The sequence below is a fragment of the Camarhynchus parvulus genome, chromosome 10 (genome assembly GCF_901933205.1).
Source record: "Camarhynchus parvulus chromosome 10, STF_HiC, whole genome shotgun sequence".
Classification (NCBI taxonomy): domain Eukaryota; kingdom Metazoa; phylum Chordata; class Aves; order Passeriformes; family Thraupidae; genus Camarhynchus; species Camarhynchus parvulus.
The window spans coordinates 10,858,057-10,879,896 of record NC_044580.1 but is presented as its reverse complement, the minus strand read 5'-3'; the positions used below and the strand labels follow the sequence as shown (position 1 = coordinate 10,879,896).

General features: G+C 44.6%; 1 protein-coding gene across 2 annotated transcripts in view; it reads left to right on the top strand.

The window, feature by feature from the left end:
• HDGFL3 (HDGF like 3) overlaps positions 1 to 21,840 on the top strand; it is a 66,753-nt gene that overhangs the window by 38,509 nt on the left and 6,404 nt on the right. For both annotated transcript variants that reach the window (XM_030955673.1, XM_030955674.1), the window contains 4 exons: positions 8,367 to 8,443; positions 11,655 to 11,793; positions 13,044 to 13,202; positions 14,766 to 14,909. In XM_030955673.1, coding sequence (XP_030811533.1) covers positions 8,367 to 8,443; positions 11,655 to 11,793; positions 13,044 to 13,202; positions 14,766 to 14,909 — 519 coding nt within the window. The remainder of the gene's footprint in view (positions 1 to 8,366; positions 8,444 to 11,654; positions 11,794 to 13,043; positions 13,203 to 14,765; positions 14,910 to 21,840) is intronic.

The window sequence follows — 21,840 nt, the reverse complement described above, 5'->3', positions numbered from 1 at the left end:
GTGACACATTGAGGCTGTGAGGTTTTATGTTCTGTGAGTCCACAGAGAGCAGCATAATGCAGACAAATACGTGCTTGGCTGTGGCTCCGTTCCCTCTAGAGGACTGGTGGGACACTCATAGTCCCATCTCAGCTGCTGCACCTGAACCTCAAAGGGTTGCAGGGTACTAAAAATGCTCTGTGTTTTCAAGGGACCAAGATTTTGTGTTCTTTTCCCAGGTAACAGTAAGCATTTTCTGTATGAGGCACTTGTTCAGTGGCAAGGAGTGTTTTAGGCCCCTGATGTTACCTCCCTTAGCTGCAAGTAAGAAAACAGGTCACAGAGGAGACAGGAGGGTTTTCTGTACCCAAAATCCCAGATAGTATTGGAATCTCCAGAGTCTCGAGCTTGAATCCTCCCCAGCAGGAGCAAGTGGCTGCAATAAGTGAAGGAGACTGTTCCTTTCTTTGTCTCAGGTGTGTGTCCACCCTGGCACAAACTGGAGAGTTGTGTTCTCCATCGACCACATTTCCTTACCCAAAACAATCTTGGGCACAAGTTGTAATGTCAGTAAGGTTTTGTGTATTTTTGGGGAACCTCTGTGTTCTTCAGCCTAGAAATACTCTGTACATGTGATTTTTTCAACTGAGTTTTTGGGGTAGAAAATTATACTGAAAAATAAATAGTAAATTAAGCCAGCCAAGTCTGGGAGACTGCAGTCTTCTGGAAATTTGCTTACCTTTTGGCTTTAAGTGTGCTGATAGGAGTGTAAGGAATTGCAACACTTCTTTTAATAAAAGCTTGGACTGGAGAATATGGAGCTTTGGGTGGAACAAATGAGCCTCAATTATAAATTCAGTTGTGTGTGTTTGACCAAATGTCAATGCTCTAGGCTGGCTGCATCTAATTGAAAGTGTTTTGATCAAGTTAACTGGCAAAAAAAGTCCTACCTCATGAATATAACATTCTTCCTTAAAACCAAACAAAATCAATGAAGTAGTAACATTCTAGGGTAAATATTGGGAGGCAAAAATATCTTTCTCAGTCTGAAGGGTTCTTATACCATCCATGCACTCTGAGGAGATGAGATACAGAAAGTGGCAGGGTTTATCTGAACACTTTGGAGAGGAAGGTTATATGACTCTTCATGTATCTTTGGTTTTTAAGAAGAGAGTAGGAGGACAGAAATACAGTGTTTGTAAATGTCCAGTCCCTAAAATTTCTCACTTATTGATGTCTTGACTGGTTATTTAATTTTTATTTGCTGTATATCTTCTAAACACATTTTGTATGTGCATTTCTTTCACACTTGTATATTTCAAGACTAAGATATTTGAGGTAAGATGGTAAAATAGGATAACCAAATTCTGTCGTCAGAAATTGCTTTCATTAGGTATTAGTGGGCCCACTCTGATTTTCTTTGGTGGATGTACATTGCAAACAGTATTTTGATATCTGAGGAATAATTCAGATGAAGGGGAAGAAAGCCTTCACTGTGCTTAAAGGGAAGAAAAGTAAATGTTAAATGCCTCAGAGCTGGCATTATTTGTTTAAAATAAACAAGCTCTCCCCATCCATACACAAATAAAAAGTAATTTTGTGAGCCATGAAACTTAAGAAGTTTATTTTTCTCTGGCTTGCTTTTGTGTGGATTTCCCAGTGTCTGATGTTTTGATTCAGCCTGCATTGCAAGCTGTCTCTCAGCGTATGGACTGCTTGTCTGCTCATCTTCTGTTGGACAGCCTATTTATCACAAAACATGGGGAAACTTAATATCTCTCTGGCCTTTCTCCTTTTGTCTGGTTTGGCAAAATTGTCTGACGTGTCCCTGAGTTATTGCAGGTAAGAGTCAGGCTGAAAACAATGTGATCACATCCTTTTCTCTCCTTGGGGAAGAGACTGGGAAAAACAGAATCCTAGTGGTAGCACCACTGCTTCATTCACAGTAGCAGGGAAACACTTCATTGGAGAAAAGAGAGCATTTCTGCAGCAGCCTGGCTTTGGGGTGTGCTCAGTGGGAGGATTGCAGTTTCGTAACCTGAAATGCCACTCTGACAGAGCTGGAAGTGTGCATTATTAGGAATTCCTCTCATTTTAGCGGTGGACCTCAAGTGCTTTACAAGAGCAGTCCCATAGTCCCCATTCATAAAAGTGAGGCTGGAGGAGACGCAGTGATTCACGTGGCCAAGGTCATCCCAGGGGCCAGTGGCAGGGAGAGGACTTGTCTTTGTATTCCCCAAGTCTCCTCCTCTGCCATCTTCCATCCAGCAGCCCCAGCAGTGCAGAGAGGACTTGAATCACATGAACAGATCAGTTATCTACAAAGTCATGCATATAGATACCAGTCACGCAGAACTAAGCTCTGGCCCCATTTTCATAGTGGAGATTAAAGCAGCTCTGCAGAAAGTGTATTTCAACTTTCTGTCTTAAAAATATGCTGCTAATTAGGGATGTAAAGGGGCTGAACTCAGCTGCAAGACTGCTGATCTTTCCTAGTGAGACATTGCTGCCAGCATTGTTTGGACTCCAACTAACCCTTCATTGTCTTCTATCTCGTTGAGGTCCTGAGCATGCACAGGAAAAAAAAAAGGAGGATTGATGTCTTTATATTGTCATTTCTGGCTGTCTGCAGGATACCCTTCAGCCATTTTCAGCAGTGTTCAGAAGTATGCTCTGCTGGTTTTAATCTTGTTTTGCTTTTTGTTTTTGCTGGTGGCACTCTTCCATGCCCAGAGACTTTTTTAATTTTTACTTTTGTAGCTGTGCAATTCCACCTTATTAAGTTGGATTCTGCTTCCAGTCTCACCCTTCACAGGGTTATCTTTTTTAATGGGTGAAAAAGTGCATATGCCAGCATTCTACACCAGGAGTTCAGGTATGTGATGTACATTGGGGAGTAGTGCTCTGCTTCAAATATCAGTCTTGATACATGAGAGAAAAAGTCAGCAGTCTCCAATCAGCTTTAGTTGGATTGCTCTTCAATTTTAGCACTATAGAATTTGAGTCACAGGTTTTAGCTTGAAGCAGGTTGGATTTTTAATTTTTTTTTCTTTTTTTTTTTTTTACATTTTAGGATCCTCTGGGGAAAAAAATTAATATTTTACATCTTACAGAACAGTATTTCAAATAATGGTTTAGAAAAGATGCTGCTATACTGCTGACTCCGAGTAGCATTAGCTATTAAAAAGCATAATAAATCCATTGGAATAAAAATGTTGTAGTAAAGCAAAATATCCTATTTTAATAATGGATTTTGAAGGCTATTGCTTTTATCCATCTAGAGTTCTGCTAATAAGCTAACTGCAAAAGATCAAGCTGCTTGCATGTGTTGGGCAATAATAAGCAATTTAAACCACTTTCCAGCAAATACTATAGGCCTCTGCTCCACTGCTGTGCAGCAGCAGCTCCAGGGATTTCAGTGGGAGATGCGGATCTCAGCAATGGCTCTGTGTGCTTTTGCCAATCAAAGGCATTTACACTATCTCAAAACAATCAGTGATTACTGCTCTGCAGTTTTAATTCCCTCTTTTTTTGCAAAATAAAAGGAAATCTTGTGGTTTTTGCTACCCACATAAGCATCCCTGCATGCTGATGTAAAGTTTTTGTTTCTGTAAATGAGGACCTGATAGGTATTTTGCATAATACCTTTTTTGTGTGTGTGTAAAATTCTGCTGGAAAGCAATAGGACAGGGTCTGGTGGGAAGCCACCCTGACAGCCTGGAATTCCTGAGCAGCAGCTTTTCCTCAGCACGGAGGTTTTGTGATGCATGGAACAGGACACCTGCTGCCCCCGCAGCGGGAGGGAGATGCCCCTGGGATGCCCGTCCTGCCCTGGGGGGCAGCGCTGCCCCTTCCCGGCCCTGCAGGGACATCAGCCTGCCCGGAGCGTTGTGCCAGCCCGGCAGGGACACAGCTTTGTGCCGCTGTCCCCTGTGTGTGTCACAGACACGGTTCCCGTTTTGCAGGGAATGTGGAGCTCTGCAGAGCCCAGCGCCCGGGAGGGGGTGCAGCTCCCTCTGCCTCTGCACCAGCGCTCCCAGCGAACTGCTCAGCCTGTCAGGAATATGGCACGTTATCCCACGGGCAGGCACGGCGATGATGTGTGCTTGTGCTGCCGTTGTCCTTGTCGCTGGGCTCTGCTCTGCAGCGCCAGCCCAGCCCAGCCAGCCGCGCTCCCCAGGGTCCCCGAGCTCACGGAAGGGAGCACTGCGGTGCCAGGGCTCTAAACCCACCCGACAGACAGCGGGGACACTCCCTGAGAAGTCAGAGATTGCTCGGCACCACCGAGAGCAAAATCCTCGGGCTGCGCACCCATCCTAGCCAGTAAAGCACAGTGTAAGGGTCTGACGGGCTTCTTGCCTCCACATTGGTAGTCAGTAGCAACACGGCTTGATAAAGCCCTGCTCTGGTTGGAGAGGAGCGAGCTGAATTTTCTGTTCGGTGTTCTTGACCCTAGAAGCCTGGCGTTTGTTTACTGGAAAAAAACCTCGCAGTTACATCTTTAAAGCTCTGCTGCTTGGTTGGCAAACAAACGCTGGGCAGCGCAGCTCTGCTGAGGTTGTGCAAAAAGAAAGCAATTGTTATTCATTAAGCAGATGACAGCAACGGGAGCTAAGGGGATAAAACTCGAAATCTGAAACCACCTGCTTTAATTTTAGCCATAATTGAAGCGGCTGCCCATGGTGCTGCTGATGCACATGTCAGATTTGCACCCATGTGCTGCTCACACTGATTTCTGTGGCAGCAAGCTCCAGCCCGCTCTGCTTCAGGCAGGGATGGAGCCGTGTTTGATTGCAGGTTATAGTGGGTACTTGAGAATCTGTTTGTTTCCTTCCAGGAGCAAAACACAGTCGCAGTCTGGCTCTCTGATAGACAGATGCTTTAGTCATTAGTGAGGTTTCTGTGACTACAACACTGTGTTCTAGTATGGGTGCTCTTTCCTCTTTTGTTCCTGGTTCAAGGCAGCGATGCTTTTTTCGCTCTTGTGCTCATGCGCTCACTCTCTTCCTCTCCCTCCCTCCCTGCCTCTGTCTTTGATCTTGCTGATATGGGGAAAAATATCGGATCCAAATCTGCAGCATATTTAACCAAAACATCCTGTAGAATGGGAATAAATTGTGACTGAGTGCAGCAGCAGGAGATTGCAGTATGGATGCTTGTACTGCTTGCTTTCTGCTACACCAAAACAACAGCAATTGTCATGGAGTGCAGGGGTTGTTCTGCAGCTAAATAAGCACGAAGGGACTTCACATTCACAGAGGGCTAAGGTGGCTTTACTGGGAATGGGGAGACTGGGCAAAGCTCTCCTCTTGCAGTCTCTAATGCAGGGATTTGTGTGAAAGAGGTGAAACGAGATATTTCCTAATGGCAGAGAGGGTCTCATCCTTCACTAAATTCCCTGGAGTTTCTGCCACAGAGTTCAATGGCCCTAAGATAACACTGTCACTTTATATCCAACCTTGTTACAGTACTAGCAACATAAGCCCCAGAGCTGGGGAGCTCGCAGCAATATCAGTGAAGGCAGGAAAAGTCTTGACCTCTGCTGCAGAGTGAAATGTTAGAGTGGGAGCATTAACAGTCTCTCCTTGAGCTGTTTGGTGCAGATTTATACTGCATGTGTTTGTCTGTGTATGCCAACTCCCAAAAGCTATGAAAAGCTTTTTTATGGTTTCCTGTGATGATACATAGTCAGAAGGGATACTTGGATGAATAAAGAAATATGCCACGGAATGGGGAGCAGGTGAGCTGCGTGACAGATGTGTGTTCTGCCCTTTGTTGTTGGTGCTGCTCCTTAGCTAACAGCATTAAGTGCTGGGAATGAGACAGAAGGCTTAACTCCACTTGGGATTCTGCTTAGGAGATCCTCACTGCTTTAGAGCATAGCACATTGTGTGATGTAAGATCCCCAATCCCTTCTGATCAGCATTCCCTGCTAAGCATGTCTTCATTCCCCCCCTTTACTGATCATTTACAGCTGTTTACTTTATTTCATGAGAGATTCTGAGGGGGCTGAGGCAGTGACTGGGCTGTGCTGCTCTGTAATGCAGCCCAGGGCTGGCGCCGTGTTTCAAGTGGCCAAATGAGATTTGCACTCCAGTCCCAGCAGACACTGTTTGTCTCAGTCAAAAGAGTCCACATTTTCCTGGGCTCTGGCATCTGGACATCCTCCTTGTCGCAATAAAGAGGAGGATGGCTGTGGCATCCAGACAGTGGAGGTGTGTTACCTCTCCCTGCACTTGGTAAACTGCCAGCACAGCCTTTTTTGCTCTCACATGTGGATACTTCCATCTTGAAGGAGGCATAAAATATTTTGCAGACATGCACTATCTCCCTGACTTGCTATCAGTTTGGAAAGGGAGTTGCAGTGGTTTTGACCTGCAGTCTTTTTATCACTCTTAAAATAAGTCTAATACCTGTACTTAAATAATGAATTGTGAGCAAATAGCAACCTTTCTTAAAAAACAAATAGTTAATGTCAGAAAATGGTGAGCTCTAAAGTAATATAACAGCCTTTTCTCTCTGTAGTCCTGATGATAAAGAGGACACCAAAAATCCTGTCATGTTGTTTCAGTTCCTCCTTTCACACAGCTGAGCTAAAAGGGAATGCATGTGTTCATCCTCCACCAGTGTGTGTTTTCCTTCTATGTGCATTTAAATAATAGATTCTCCTTTTATTTATCAAATCATTAGCTTTGTTAAGTACAAGAAAGAAGTAATTGCTGTGCCCACAAGACATGTGACACCTGTGACAATCCCGGATTGTCTCCTGCAGGCTGTGCTGGGAGGTGGGTGCATGGTGACACATGACCCCAGTGGGTGACACCCAGTGTGCCAGAGCCCCACCATGCACAGCCCCGAGGGAATGCTTTGGAAGTGCTCTCAGATCTCCAGATTTTGGTGCAGCTTCAGAGAATGTTCCAGTTAGACTGAAAAGATAAGCATCCATTTCTTCTGCAGAGAGGAGTCTTGTGATGTTACAGTTCCACATGTGGCTCTTGTTTCTCCATCCCCAAGGGGTGTCCTTGCAGAAAGACCAAAAGGGTTTGAATTCTTACCAAAGCTCATGCTCCTTTGAAAGCTACAGAGCCAAGCAGATGCTTTACCGTGAAAGAGGACATCCTTTGAAAACAATCTGGTGCTTATTAATCAATAAGAATTCAGTGTTAGGGGTCCCTCAGCAAGAACGGAGAAGGAAAGCACATGTGGGTCTGGCCTCCTGAGTGAAAACATGCAGGTTGCATCCCTGTGCTCTGCTGAGGAGCAGATTTTGTATAGCATTGTTATGTCAGCACTTTGCTCTCGGTTGCAGTGACATTTGGCAGGATGCTGATGTTGAGACTGAGTTGCCTTAGAGCAGGCACCAGGCCACTCACCTGCTCACTGGTGCTGCCCTGTAGATATCTAGATTCATTAGGCTCTCTCTCAGCCAGAGAGTTCTCTGGACACTTAATTTCACACACCCACATATGCTCAGAAGTGCCATTTCTGGGAAGGCAGGCTCTTGGATGTTATTTAAAGCTTTGCTGTGTTTCTGGTTTATGTGGGTAGGCACCTGGACTCCCTTATTTCTGTTGCAGAGGACTTCAAAATTAGGCATAGACAAGATTAAGTCCTGGGCCTCACCCTCTGCCTCACAACCAGTGCTCTCACTCAGACATTGGGAAAAGGGGTCTGGGAACTGCTCAGCCTGAGGGGTTTGTTCCAGTACAGTTTGCTCTCTATCTCAGGAGAACACCCTCAGCATCCCTCCTTTCACTGCTCTGCAGCTCTATCCTGAGAAATACCAGGCCAGGATTAAAATGTGAAAGAAGAGAGAGGGTAGAGAGGGGAGTGGTAACCAAATCCAGTTATCAGGGTGTTGCAGGGGAAGGAGAGTCCCTGCCCTCCTCCCTGGTGTGCATTACACATTTTACACTGTGTACCACCATCACCACAGGAAGCACCACTGGGAGATTGTCCTGTCCTCCAGCTGCTGAGTCCCAGAGTCCCATCTGTTCCCCATTTGTTGCAGAAGTTATTGAGGTGGCTGTGTGAGACAGGCAGGATTACCCTCTGGGCTCTGATGCCTTTGATGAGGCAGGATCTGAAGTTAACACTTAAATTAAGCAGAGTTGATTTTATTGCCTTTGTGTATTATAATGCCCATGAAATCATTAAAACTTTGTGCGTGCTCCTGGGTCTTCTGCTGTCTCCCTGCAGTATTTCAGTCATATGCTGACTTTGCCTGAAAAGCCAGCAGCTGTCTTCCCTTCCCCACCCCAGCACACAGTGGGACCTCCCAGGGCTGCAGGATACCTCTGCTAGCACCTCCATGGCTTGGTGGGATGCTTGGATGAGGGACACCACTTTTGGGAATAATCTTTTTTCCACTGCTTTCTGTCTTACAGATTGATGAACTTCCTGAAGGAGCCGTCAAGCCTCCAGCAAATAAATACCCCATCTTCTTCTTTGGGACTCATGAAACGTAAGTGAATGACCTGTTCCTTTGGAAATGCCTTTTTCCAGCACAGCTAACATAATTTCCTCTGATTTCATTGGGACAAATCCTGGCTGAAGCCATTGGGAGCCTAGAGAAAGGTCCTGCAAGCCCAACTCATTGGTGTTAACAAATGGGAGTGAAAGCTGAGAGTAGCTGGGAATGCTGCTGCCTTCATGGTCTGCCATGAGCTAAACATAAAATCCTGTGTATCCTGTAAAGGAATGTGTGGGCATGAATTCATTAAAGAGTCTGAAAAAGCCCTGAACTCAGAGGCAGGGGCAAACATTTTTTGCTTGGATGTCCATGATAGCAGAGATGAGGCTCTTGTGTTTGGACACCTTTGAGCTCATGTCCTGTGTGAGAGCTCACTTGGTGGTTTGTGATGTGAAAGGAAGCAGACCCCAGAGTCTCAGCAGAGCTTCCAAATATGTGCATTCCTGGGAGATCTGTGCTGGGATATTGTGGGATGGAGCTCTCAGAAGTGATAGAAGAACTGAGCTGGCTGAGCTGATAGGGAAAGAAAGGAATCAGAGCACAAGAGGTAAGTTAGGTCTCATCACAGAGTTTCAATATTATAATGTACATGTCTCTGGTTTAAACTATGTCTGAGATAGCTAAAAAACAAGCCACATTCCATTTTGCAAAATATTTTAATTTTAAAGCTTTTCCTTCCCTATTTGCAGGTAACATGTTCTCTAGAATTCCTTTAAAACTGGAAAAATGAAATTCTGATGATATTTTAAATTCAATGTTAGAGGCTTGAAGCTTTATTAAAATTTTATTGTTTCTTTTTGAATTTTAATATTATTCCAGAATATTATAAGCTTCATAGCTCATACATCACTTTTTTTTTTAATCTTTAAAGGCAGTTTCTGCTTTATAAAGTTCATAATAGCCTCTCTTTAGTTAAAATAGTTCTTCTATTTTTTCTAGTTTCATTGCTAGAATGAAACAACTTGATGTTTTGATATATTGCGGTCTACTAGTACTGTCACAAAATAATCTGAAAAGAATAAAATTTAAATAAACTTGCAATGTTTTCAGATCAGAAACCAAAATGTAATTCTTTTTTGAATGGAATGTCATTTTTGAAAAACATTTAAGAAAAAAACTGACCACTTTTATTCCCAAACTGATAATCTTTTTTCATTTGGACTTTGTGAGCTCATGATCTTACTGTAGCATCTGAAACAGAAAATCAGTTTGTAGTTCCTACGTTATAAATGTAAAAGCCTGACTGTTAAAAATGAACTCTAGATTGCAGCTCCTTAGTTTTATAGCAGAGCAGTAGAAAGTTATACTCTCCCAGTGGCAATGAATGCATTTCAAGCAAAGATGTAGACAGCTTTTCAGTGTTTACATAAAAGGCTGTAGAAACATTTCCCTACATTACTCTTGAGCTAAGTTAAGGGAGCTCATACTAAGTTTCAAACAGTTTTCCTTTGTTATTTGTGTTAGAACTGTTTGCTTATATTTTTGACAACAAGGAGACATCTCCTGGTATTAGCAAAGGCATAGATAAGATAATTTATTCAGTGTAGCATTTAATATTAACATGACATCTGTTAGTCTGGAAATCACTGTTTGGCTTTCAGGTAGAAATGCATTCTTGGCTTTGTAATTATATAATAAAGATATTTCTCAATATCCAACGGAGTGTGGATCCCATGCTGTCTCAGGTGGGGTTAGAAGGAAGCTCTTTCCTCAGGGATTTGTCATCTGATGACTTTTTAGCAACCAATTGGCTCTGCACTGGCAAACTGCTTGGCCAGTGGGATGATTTAAGTGAATGGAGCTTTGCACATTCATAAATGCTGGGCATAAATCAGGCATTAATCTGAAATAATGATTGCAGAAAGGAAGAAATATTATCCTGTGATTAAGATATCAGACTGAGACTGAAGAGAGCTGATTTTTCCTCTGTACTCTGCTGTCAGTTTGAGTTTGACCTTGGACAAATCTTTGTGCCTCAGAATCCCATCTGCAGAAAAGGGCAAACTCCCAATGTCATGGTGAGGTTACAACAATAAATGTGTTTAATCCACATTCCCACAGTAATGGAGACCAGAGAGTTAACATGAATTGCAGCGATCATCAGGAAAGTAGGACGGTGATTATGGTGAAGGACACTGGGACTTGCTCAGCTCTGGTCATTGATGACACAGAATCTTTACATCTGGGAATGAAGGGGTCTTTTTGCCTTCATTGTTTTAATTTGACTTGTGATTACAATCTCAATGTCACCATGCAGAATAGAGTAGATATAGATATCCAACAAAAAGAGAGTTATGCTTCCTTCAGTTTAGGAGTTAAGAAGACGTTAGAGTTTTACTGTAATGTGTGTAGAAAAAGCAGGACAAATCATCACTCTTCTTTTTTGTATAATTATTTTTCCCTGCATTGTGGTGCTTGTGCCTGAAATTAGTTGGCCCAGTGTGCAGCTGACTTAGGCAGCAGCAAAGCACAAAATCCCTCCTTTGCTGTGCTGTCTAAAAAACTATTTGGCCACAAGCACCCTGTGTGTCTCATTGTTTCCTTGTATTACTCATCTGCCTATATTCATCCATTGTTTTTTGTTCTTATATGAAATTATAAGATTTTTGGAAAAGAGCATTCTTATTGTGTTTGTGCAGAATTTAGTATGTGGGGGGCTAATTCCAAGAAAGCAGCTCCCAGGCTTACTGGCAGTATGGATGATAATAAATGCCACTGCATTTTCTATCCCATAGTACAAGGGACAAATTTTGGCTCGTGGGTCCTAAGCACTCCTTACATGCTTAACTTTTCATGTGGCATTTTTGAGGCCTTTCTGGATTTATAACTCTAGGATTGGAAGTAAGTTTGGTCCCTTGCTATCGCAAGCAATGACATCATAAACTGTTTTATAAACTTTCATAAACTGTTCAAGTGCCAGTTCCCAGCAGTAGTTAATAAAATAGAGATGTTTCAGTTGTTTCTAGAGATACCCAGCATGATTTTACTACATCAAACATCAGGATGGTGAGCCAGTCCATTAAATCAGACTCGCAGCAGTAACTCAAAGCCAGCGTGACCAAAAAAATAAATAAATAAAACTAGAAAATAAATGCTTCAATGAGCAGAAGAATAGGGAAAGCATTTGCACTGTTAATGTTATGATTTTTTTGAAGAGGAGAGTGATAAATCCTTTTTTGACTGTTCCCTCTGTTAAATGCAGTGCGTTCCTGGGGCCCAAAGACCTTTTCCCATATAAAGAATACAAAGATAAGTTTGGGAAATCGAACAAGCGAAAAGGATTTAATGAAGGCCTGTGGGAAATAGAAAACAACCCTGGAGTAAAGTTTACTGGATATCAGGTAAATGACTTTCACACCTATTGCTCCTATCTTTCTTGTTTTCTTCTTTTACTGCTTGTCAAAGTGAGCATTTTAAAAGTGACGTGTAAGGTTCTAGTTTTGATGGAGCAAGAAAGTTTCACAGCTCTGGTAATTGTGTAATGTAAAGACAACTGTGGTCTCACACTCTGTGACAAATGGAATTTTAATCATACTGCAGAGCCTTTTGCTTTCTGTGACATTCTGGGGTGGCGAAGTGGAAAATTCTGCAACACATTTAGCTAAATTAAAAATGGATGGTTTTATTTACTCCTGTACAAACATGAATAATTTCTGACTTCTTCTTTCTGTTGTTTATTTTTATATCAGGCTCCATGTATTTTACACAGACCTTAAGGTCACTGCACTTTTGATTTTCACATTTGGCAGTGCCAAAGCTAAGAGGAGTGAGGAGGTGGAGGGTTAAGCTGCTGTAGGAGACAGTTGCTGCTGTACAACAGCTCTCCCTGTTGGGTGTCCAGAGCAGAAAGTCAGTGAAGCTGGAGGGGGAGCAGAGTAGTTGGTGGGCTGTATAAAACAAAGAACTTTTCTCATTTAAAAAATGTGGTCCTTTGAAGGCAGGAATCACCTCCAAAAGCAGGCAAACACCTATTACATTATTATCACAAAACACTACAAGCCAGAGATACAGACCACCTGCAGAAAAGCTGCTGCCTCTCTCAGTTCCTGTTTCATATTTTCAGCCCTACACATGTTTTGCATACACTTGGGGATTTTAAAAAAATCCAGTGAATAGTCTGTGGGAGATGGGCTGTCAAAGAGTGCTCAGCCTGCTGGTCAGGGTTTGCTCTTCCAAAACACAGAGATCTTGCCCTTTGAGGGGAATGTAACAGCCATCTTCTCTCATAAAAAAGTCTCTGCTATTGCAGCCAAGTCTGAAAGTTTCAGTAGTTTTTCCCAGAGCAGAGCATGCCAGGTCTCTGCACTGAGCAGCCCTTAGTTCTCCTCCAGCAAACACATTTTTGTTATTGGATCTTCTGATCCTAGAATCTGCATCTGATAACTGAGTTTAATTGGTGACTGAGAAAATTGCCTTTGCAGCCCTTTTTCCTGACAATTGCAAAAATAACCTGAGCTCTTCCTAACTATAGCAATTAAAGTGTAAGCTGTCCATTTCCATCTTTCTATCTTCAATGCAGAACAAAAATCAAGTAATAGGTATTACTGATATTTTTATTGTTGATGTTATTATTGCTGTTGTTATTTTAAAGGCAATTCAGCAACAGAGCTCATCAGAAACTGAAGGAGAAGGAGGAAATACAGCAGATGCCAGCAGTGAGGAGGAAGGTGATCGGGTAGAAGAGGATGGAAAAGGAAAAAGAAAGAATGAAAAAGCCGGCTCAAAACGGAAAAAATCCTACACTTCAAAGGTTATCTTCTGACTTTTCCTGTTGTTATCCATGGGCATTTATAATTGGAATACTGTTCACCTCGTGGAAATTTGTTCTTCCTCCTTTAGCATTTTGATTCTGATACCATGACAGTGGTGTTCAGACAGGCAAAGGGGAGTGCTCTTACTTTGTAGGCAGCCTTGGTGAGACACCACTTGAAATACTCTGCCCTGTTCCAGTGCCCACACACTGAGAAGAAGGTGAAATTATGGGAAGGAGATCAGTAGGGCTGGGAAGAAAATCCATGCAAAGATGGATTGATAGGTTTGATCCTCTCAGATAGGTCTCTCCCCAAGAAGAAGAAAAAATCCTTATGAGTGGGCCTCCTGAGAGTCATGAGCTCAGGTTTGGTTCCTGTCCAGGAGAACTGAAGCTTCCCCCTCCCATCTCCCAGAAGGATCTGGTAGGGCCAGATGTGCTCAACTGCTCCTCTTGGAGCTGAGTGTAAAATACTTCAGTCCAGGATACAGAATGGGAAGGTGGAAGAACTAATTCATTAAGCAGGGAGTAGGATGTTCAGTTTGTGGATATCAGACCTGCATGTAGTACCTACCAGCCCTGTTAATATCTCAAGTAACAGTGTAGATCAGGAAACTAAGAGTGATGTGTCTGTCTCACAGTGGCTGGTGGACAAAATCCCCCGAGAAGTGACACCTTTGGGTTCAGACAGACTTCTCACTTGTCACCTAGGGTGAGGGGCAGCAACATTATAGTCACTTCCTCTAGTTCTGTGTGTGCCTCCAGGGCTGCACTTCCCCTGAAAAATTGTGTGAAGTGTGGCAGAGTCAATTTAGTCACATTCATGTTATTCTTCTCTGAAAGTGAAAACTAATGGAAATGATAAGAAGCAATCAAACAATCTGATCCAGGCACGGGTTGGGGGAGAGTGTGAATTTTGTGGTCGATCCACCAAACAAAATGTATTTTCACCCCTTTTGTGTGTTTTACATAAGAAATTCAGGTCTGGTCTACCATCTTCTTTCCAGAAGACTCTGGACAAACAGAGGATTATGAAAATGGTGGCTTAATGCCACAATTTATCCTTTTGTACTGTAGAATTGCATAACATAAAGGGATGTAAAGGAAAAGATGTATTGGTTCCACATGGCTCTAATGTTAATATATTAAAGCTGACAACACAAAAAAAAAAATGTATGGAAAGCAGCTCTGCTAATGTTATTCTCATTTTACATCTCTGTATTTAATCAAAACTTTTGCCAAGCTGGCACCATCTGTTTCATTAACTAACAAAACCTACAGGTGACCCGGCACTAATACCCAGCTCCTATTACTGTGTCTGTCTTTCAGTCAATTGAGCTGCCAACCTGTGCTGAACACAGAATTTCAGAGAAACTTCCTTTACTTGTGACAGTAACTCCAGCGACTTCACCTGAAAATTGCTTTTCACCCTATGTATCCTCCCCAATATTCACCTTGACCAGGGAAATGCATGATCAGACAGCATCCCACATACATTTCAGAAGTGTCTTTCTATGGCTGAAGCTCAGGTTTTAATTTTCACTTTGTTGTTGATCATTTTAGAAATCCTCCAAGCAGTCACGGAAATCTCCTGGAGATGAAGATGATAAGGACTGCAAAGAGGAAGAAAATAAGAGCAGCTCTGATGCTGGGGACGCAGGCAATGACACAAGAAACACTTCAGATTTGCAGAAAACCAGTGAAGGGGTAATCTTCTGTTCCTGTCATTCACTTCCCTTGCAGTTTGCTCCTGGGGGGCTTTGGAGCCAGGGGTGACCTGTGTGCACCATGTGCCACCTTCTTGGGTTACTTTTCAGTGCTCAGAATGTGTCTAGAACAGAAACATGGACTTGGTGCCTGCAGTGTACAAATTTTGCTCTAGAGAAATGACTGAAAAAGAGCATTATTTTTGTTCTGACACTTGCATAGATGTCAGCTGAGAGGAGCTACTGAAAACCATGAGCTGGAATGATGCAAAATTGATGTGAGAGCAGAATCAGACTGTTTGCATAATGCATGTTGGCTCACTAACAGAGGGAGCCTGCTTTCTCTGTCACACTTGTTTAATTTGTGGGGTCCCAGTGTCTTCTTTGGGATTCTTGAGGGTTCATGTGCTCATGACAGACTCTGCATTCTGCAGGTTGCAGGGCAGATGCTGCCCTGGGCTAGGACCTTCCAAGGACTCTGCTCCAGAGCAGCTTCATACAATCCCCTTGTGTGTTTTGTCAGTTGTGTGTTCATCTCAATATTACTTTGTTGTGACCACAACAACAAGAGGGGAAGGCTGAGCAGGGGGATTAGCATGGCAGCTGGTTCCTCAGCCACCTTTAGCAACCCCTGCTATTTCTGAGCCTTTGGAGCAGCACAAGCCTCTCTGCTCCAGCACTCAGAGCTCCAGCTCAGAAGCAGCCCTTGAGCAGTGCCCATGCCAAGGCTCTGCCACGTGGGCAGCAGCCGGGCTGGGCTGTCACAGGAGCTGAGTGACACAAATCCCCAGGTGTGAGAGGAGGCCAGCCAGCACAGCTCTCAGCTGACACTGCTGAGGTGCCTTAGCACCCAGCTGCGTGCTCAGCCAAGCCCTTTCTCACAAAACACAACCTCTGGGCAGCTGCTGCTGCTGGCTCCCACTCAGAGACTCCTCCCAGAGCTCCCTTTCCCTGTGTCTCTCTGCAGTGCACTGTAGTTGTTTTGTGACTCTGCTTTATAGAGACTTTGACAGGTGGCTCATGGGGTCACAAGGAAAATTCATACTCCCATTGACTCTGGACAAGCTGCTGGCTTCAGCCAGGGACTGATGCAAGGAGGCACTGCCCAGCTGTGCCCTCCCAGCCTCTCACCCACAGAGTGTCAGAGGCTGATAAGGGTGGCCCACATTCTGCCTGGTGAACCCAGTGACACTTCCACATCTTTAAATAGGTATTTGGGTGAGAAAACTGTTTGTAAGATGCATCAGAGGTAGAGATGCAGGCCGTTCTGTGTTTCCCATGTTTGTGGCAGTGACGGGATATATCTGTGGACTTCAGGCACATTTTCCATGTAAAGACAAAATGCTCACTGAGTTAGGTCAGTCACAGACTAAGTGGCTAAAACCTCACACGGGATGTTGGCTTTGTGGCTGTTGACATTCATATGGCTCTTTCTTGTGGGTGTGACAAGCTTGTGACATGCTTGGGAGGTGGAGTCCAGCATACTACAACATCATGGTGCTTCTCAGCATTTTCAGGATTACAGATAGTTTAGCCTCTGTGCTGAAATACTGTCAATAGTCTTATCCTTCCTGCTAGCATGAGTTTGAAGCAATATCTAGAGTCAATATTGTCATACCCATGTGGGGAGGTGGCTCTGCTCTGACTTCTGCAGCTCCACCATGCAGCCTTGAACTCATGCTTGAGCAACCAGTCTGTTGCTAGGTCTTGGATGCTTTTTAACGTTATGGAAAAGGTGGAGTTTTAGTAATACGGATTAGAGAGACAATGGGGATGTGGTTTTAAGGGCAGCTTGAGATAAAAGCACTGATAAGTTTGGTAAAGTTCACATCCTGATCCATATATTTCACCTTGGCCATTTCTGGTGCAAAATCGTCATTTGACACCTGAATCTCTTCAGCGTTTCATTGAGGTTTTGTCAGTAGTGCAATTCTCTTGGAGGACCAGGAGGGGACACTCCATCTCCTGCTGCTCCTCAGAGCCAGACAAAGTGTCCTTTTAGAAGGTCTGCCTTTAGAAGACACGGGGCATTTGGGGGAAGAGTAGCAGGTTCTTTTTGAGTTGGTGTTAAACAGCCAGCCCTGCAGTGTCCAGGCTGGCGAGCTGGGGCACGGGGCCAGCTGTCTGCTGGACACCCAGACTGAGGCTCTGCTGCAGGGCACCGAGCCCCAGCCCACACTCTTGGGCTTCTCTGCAGTAGGAAGGAAGGTTGAAAAAGACTGACATGCACCTGGAGAGTTGGGATGTGATCCTTCTGTTCGCACACATAAATTCAGACAAATGTCTCGACCTGCTAAAGACACCACCATAGATGAGATAATGGTCTCCTCAGAGTCACTGAGCTGGTGAGCAGAGCCTGGCCAGGCAGTGTGCAGAGGATGGGGTCCCTCCCTGCGGTGTACAGAGCCCAGTGCCCCGCTGTCCCCAGTCAGCCACTCCAGGACATTGGTGTGGCCATGAGATGGCGCCAGGAGCCTCCGGAACGGGCGCGGGTGTGAACCGCTGCTCGCTCAAAATAAGGTGTAGGAAGATAAAAGATACCCTGAGTCAGACACCCAACACAGGGGTTCAGGGCCCTGGTCTCCAGGACAAGTGTGATTCATTGCCATGGTTTGCCACTGTGGCCAGCTGCTCAAGAGCTGCCTGCTCATGGAGGCTGGGCCGCCATGGAGGCACACATGGCTTGGCCACCCCAGCCAGGGTGCTGCCCTGGGCTGAGAGTGCCTTGGGCCGCCATGGAGGCACACATGGCTTGGCCACCCCAGCCAGGGTGCTGCCCTGGGCTGAGAGTGCCTTGGGCCGCCATGGAGGCACACATGGCTTGGCCACCCCAGCCAGGGTGCTGCCCTGGGCTGAGAGTGCCTTGGGCCGCCATGGAGGCACACATGGCTTGGCCACCCCAGCCAGGGTGCTGCCCTGGGCTGAGAGTGCCTTGGGCCGCCATGGAGGCACACGTGGCTTGGCCACCCCAGCCAGGGTGCTGCCCTGAGCTGAGAGTGCCTTGGGCCGCCATGGAGGCACATGTGGCTTGGCCACCCCAGCCAGGGTGCTACCCTGGGCTGAGAGTGCCTTGGGCCCTCCTGCTCTGCACCTCCCAGGCCTCAGACTGTGCAAGAGTTGCCTGAAGGAGACAAGCTTTTCTCTTAATAAAACTACTAATAATGAGGTAGTAATTGCCTTTTCTAATGCCTGGACTGCAGGCTGAAGACCCATCTCTCCTCCTCAGATCAGATGGAATCCTACCTTTTAATCACACTCTTACCCTCAGCATTACAGAGATCTTCTTGAAAGGCTAACAGGCAAAGTCAGATGATTGCAGGAGCACCTTCACCTATATTTTTTAATGAAAATTCTAACCTCCAGGTGGTAGAGGTAAGCTTGAAAATGTGAAATGATGGCTTCCTGAAGACTCAAACCCAGAGCAAATAAAAGTACTTTCAGAGCTATTATATTTTTTTCAACCAATATCATACTGTTCAAGGGCTCAACTTGTGATTTTCTTTTTATCCCTTGGGTAGACAAAGGTGCTTTCTTTTTTTGATCTCCATCCCTTAGTTTCTGAGCTATTCTTGAGTACTACAGGCACTCTCAAGAAAGAGATGTTTCCTCAGTCCCAACCATAGCTGGGTATTGTGTCCCATCACTACATGTTTTTCAAGCTCTTTCCCTAACTGCTGTTCTTTGTCTGATTCCTTCCCCAGAAAGATGCAGAGCCTGAACCTTAGGGGTTAATCATCCCATATTAATTAACTAATAGTGTATTAGCTAAGACAGCCCATCCCAGAGTTTGCTCAGATCTTGAGTCACAGAATCTTCCCAGAACTGTTCCCTGCTGTTAAATACTAAATTGTTTTGGCTTTCTCAGAATACCACGTAAAGAGAATTTTCTGGTGGAAAGGTATTCATGGCTCTGTGTTGTTTACTTTCATGCTATTATATTAGTTCATAAATGAGTGAATTCATGGCAGCAGATTTACATTCCTCATTTAAATCTCTGATGACTTGTGTCTTTAGGTCTTAGCTGGCATAACTCTGAGTCTTTGTAACTGAACATCTAAACTGCTTTTTACTTTACTTTCTGGATGGCCACGTACTCATGTTCAAAAGCTGGCTGTGGTTCTGGCCTTATTAGAGAGTGTTTGAAGGTCAGGCCAGCACACAGGGTATGTGGCAAGTTTTCATGTTGGTATTCACTGGTTTAGTGACAGTCTGGGCAGTGTATTGGTAAAGGAGGCATTTGCTTGGTGTTCAGGTGCAGGAGGTGAATGATTTTACTGTCTTCAAAGAATAAATTTGCTGGAAATGAGATACATTTTCTTGCTCCTGGTACAGCCTGAATATTAAAATGGAGTAAAGGACTGTGATCCTTTTTCTCACACTGACAATCAGTTACCAACTGAGTCAGTGGATCTATTTGTGGAGGCAACTGCCAGCATGAATAAGGGGATCAAAATCTGGTCCAAAATTATTGCCATCTGACACCATTGCATTTGGGAGAACATATTTAAAACAGCCTGTGTCCGGGCTTTTTTGTTGTGGCATTCTTGTGGGGTAGCAACAATCCCAGTTACTGCTGTGAGGTACAAGTGGAATGGCCAAACTGGCCAGAGAAGCACAAGTTCACTGTGTCCTTCTGATGGGGTTTTGAGATGTTTCGTTCCTTTGCTCTTCTTTACTTATCAGGAATAACACTGGTCAGGCTGCATAACAGGTTTGGGGGCCTGTCAGCATTGAAAGCATACCATTTAGGGCTTGGTACAATGTAAAAGCATTTTGTACAAAAAATGAAAACAGAGTATGTTTTTCTGTCTGATTTTCTTTTCCTGCAATTTGAGGCATGCTAAAATTTACCCTTCAAAGCAAAAGATAATATTTTTTAGAATGTGTCTAAGTATTGCACGGTAAAAAATCCTATGTAAAAATCAAATAGTGCCATAGTATATGGTGTAAGGAGTTGTGTTGTCTGCTGCCTTCAGGATAACAGCACTGCTGGCTAAGGACATGGGATATAACTCAGAGGAAACATAAATGTCTGAATGCAAGTTGAGATTAAAGCAGCCAGTACAGATGAAATATTTGCAGCTCTGTGTACACTGAATCCTGTAACCACTTTGACCTCAAAGGAACACGGAATAACAACTATTGTACAGAGCAAGTAAACAATTATCCTTCTGCCCATGCAGTTTTACAGTACAGGATGACTGAATTAGTTGCCAGACACTGTTAAGGAAGTAATCTTCAGTGCCAGAAAAACAGACAGCAGTTTGTGGGTTTAGTTTTGTTCCCTGCTCTGTTTTCTGTGTGCTGCCACTGATAACAGAAACTTTGCACTGGAATCAGTCAGATCCTGCGCGCTCTCCTTTGTGTGCAGCACAGCCCACGTTGTACCACAGCTCACAGTGAGGCTGAGAGACTCGTTCAAACAAAGATGTTTGAGAGTTGTGTTTCTGGAGAGACGTGAAACCATGGAGACCAGGGGAGGTGCTCGGGCTGCCGCATCCCCGAGCTGCGGGCAGGGAGGGCTCAGCCTGGCCAGAGCCCCTGCGGCTCTCCCTGCTGGGGACAGCGACCTGCTGCCCTGGGGCACCTGGCACTGCTGCCAGGAGGGGAACATGCCGCTGGAAACTGAGAAGAGCCTAGAGGATCACTTGCATTATCTGCCTCTTTGTTGTCCCTCCCGTGCCACAGCAGCTGTGTCTGTGACACAGTGTGGAGGGGAGGTGTTCACGTTCCCAGCACCCACGTAAGGATGATCATACCCAATCTTCTGGACCTAGCCCAGGAGAGAATTGTGGTTAATAATTGCAAAGTTTCATGCTCCAAAAGGACATCTTTCTGTACTGGATCTGAGAGTTCCAGCACAGGAAGCAGCTGTGTTACCCCATCCTACCTGTCAGTGCTGGGCGGCCACTGCCAGTGGGAACCTCAGCAGAAAGCAGGGTTTGATTGACTGATCATGTGTAATTGTTTAATTGGGTGTCTGAGTCTGAAGGGAAAGGAACAGCAGTGAATCCTCCCAAAGCATCTCTAAGATCTCCCTGACTCTGAAACAGGAGAGAGGCCTCTGAAGGGTGGTGTGCTGGATGGGCAGCACATGCTTTCCCCTTTTGGGGGAGTCAGGGCTCTGGTAGTTCCTGTAAGCCTGAGCACTTGATAATAACCCCTGATTGTGTGTCCTTAGCCAGGATATACCAGGATCTCCCACACAGACAGCACAGGTTTCCATTTTTACTCTTGACAAAGCACTTGTCGTAGGAGAGAACTGCACTGACCAGACAGGGAAGGCATTGTTGTGTTGTAGGAGAAGGGATGCCTTGCCCAGAGGTGGGTGGTCATGGTGCACTGCATGCTGTCATGTTGCTGGCTAATGTAACCTGTCCCAAGGCCATCAGGTGAATTTTGCCATCTCTGTTCAATTGGAGGAAACCAAGACTTGTATCTCTTGCCGTGATCATGTGAGGACAGTCTGATCCTGATCCCACTAATGTCAGGGAAAGCAAGGGCTGACCTTGACTCACCCGTGGGAGTTCCTTTTCTGTCATCACCTTACAGTGAACTGGAGCCAAGCCGTTTCCTTTTCAGAAGCAGCACTTGGATCCCTTAGAGATGAAAATGTTTATCTTTGCTCATGCTTGCTAAGCTTTCCTGTATCTGAACAAGAGGGTGTTCTTGTGGCTGGACATCCAGGAATGCAGCAGTGCCTGAGCTCCTGCATGAAGCCCCTCAGTGATTTTGTGCAGTGGAAAAAAACAAAATGTGGTTGTGCCTCAAGCGTGCTACAAGATTTGTAATGGAGTGACTGGGGGAAAAACCCACCCACATATATTCAATATTACTGAATATAGCCCTAAATGTTTACTTTTAAACTGTGCTCATTAATATTTGTAGTGGTATGTTCAGTTGATGTAACAAAGCAGTTTTCTCTAGAAAAA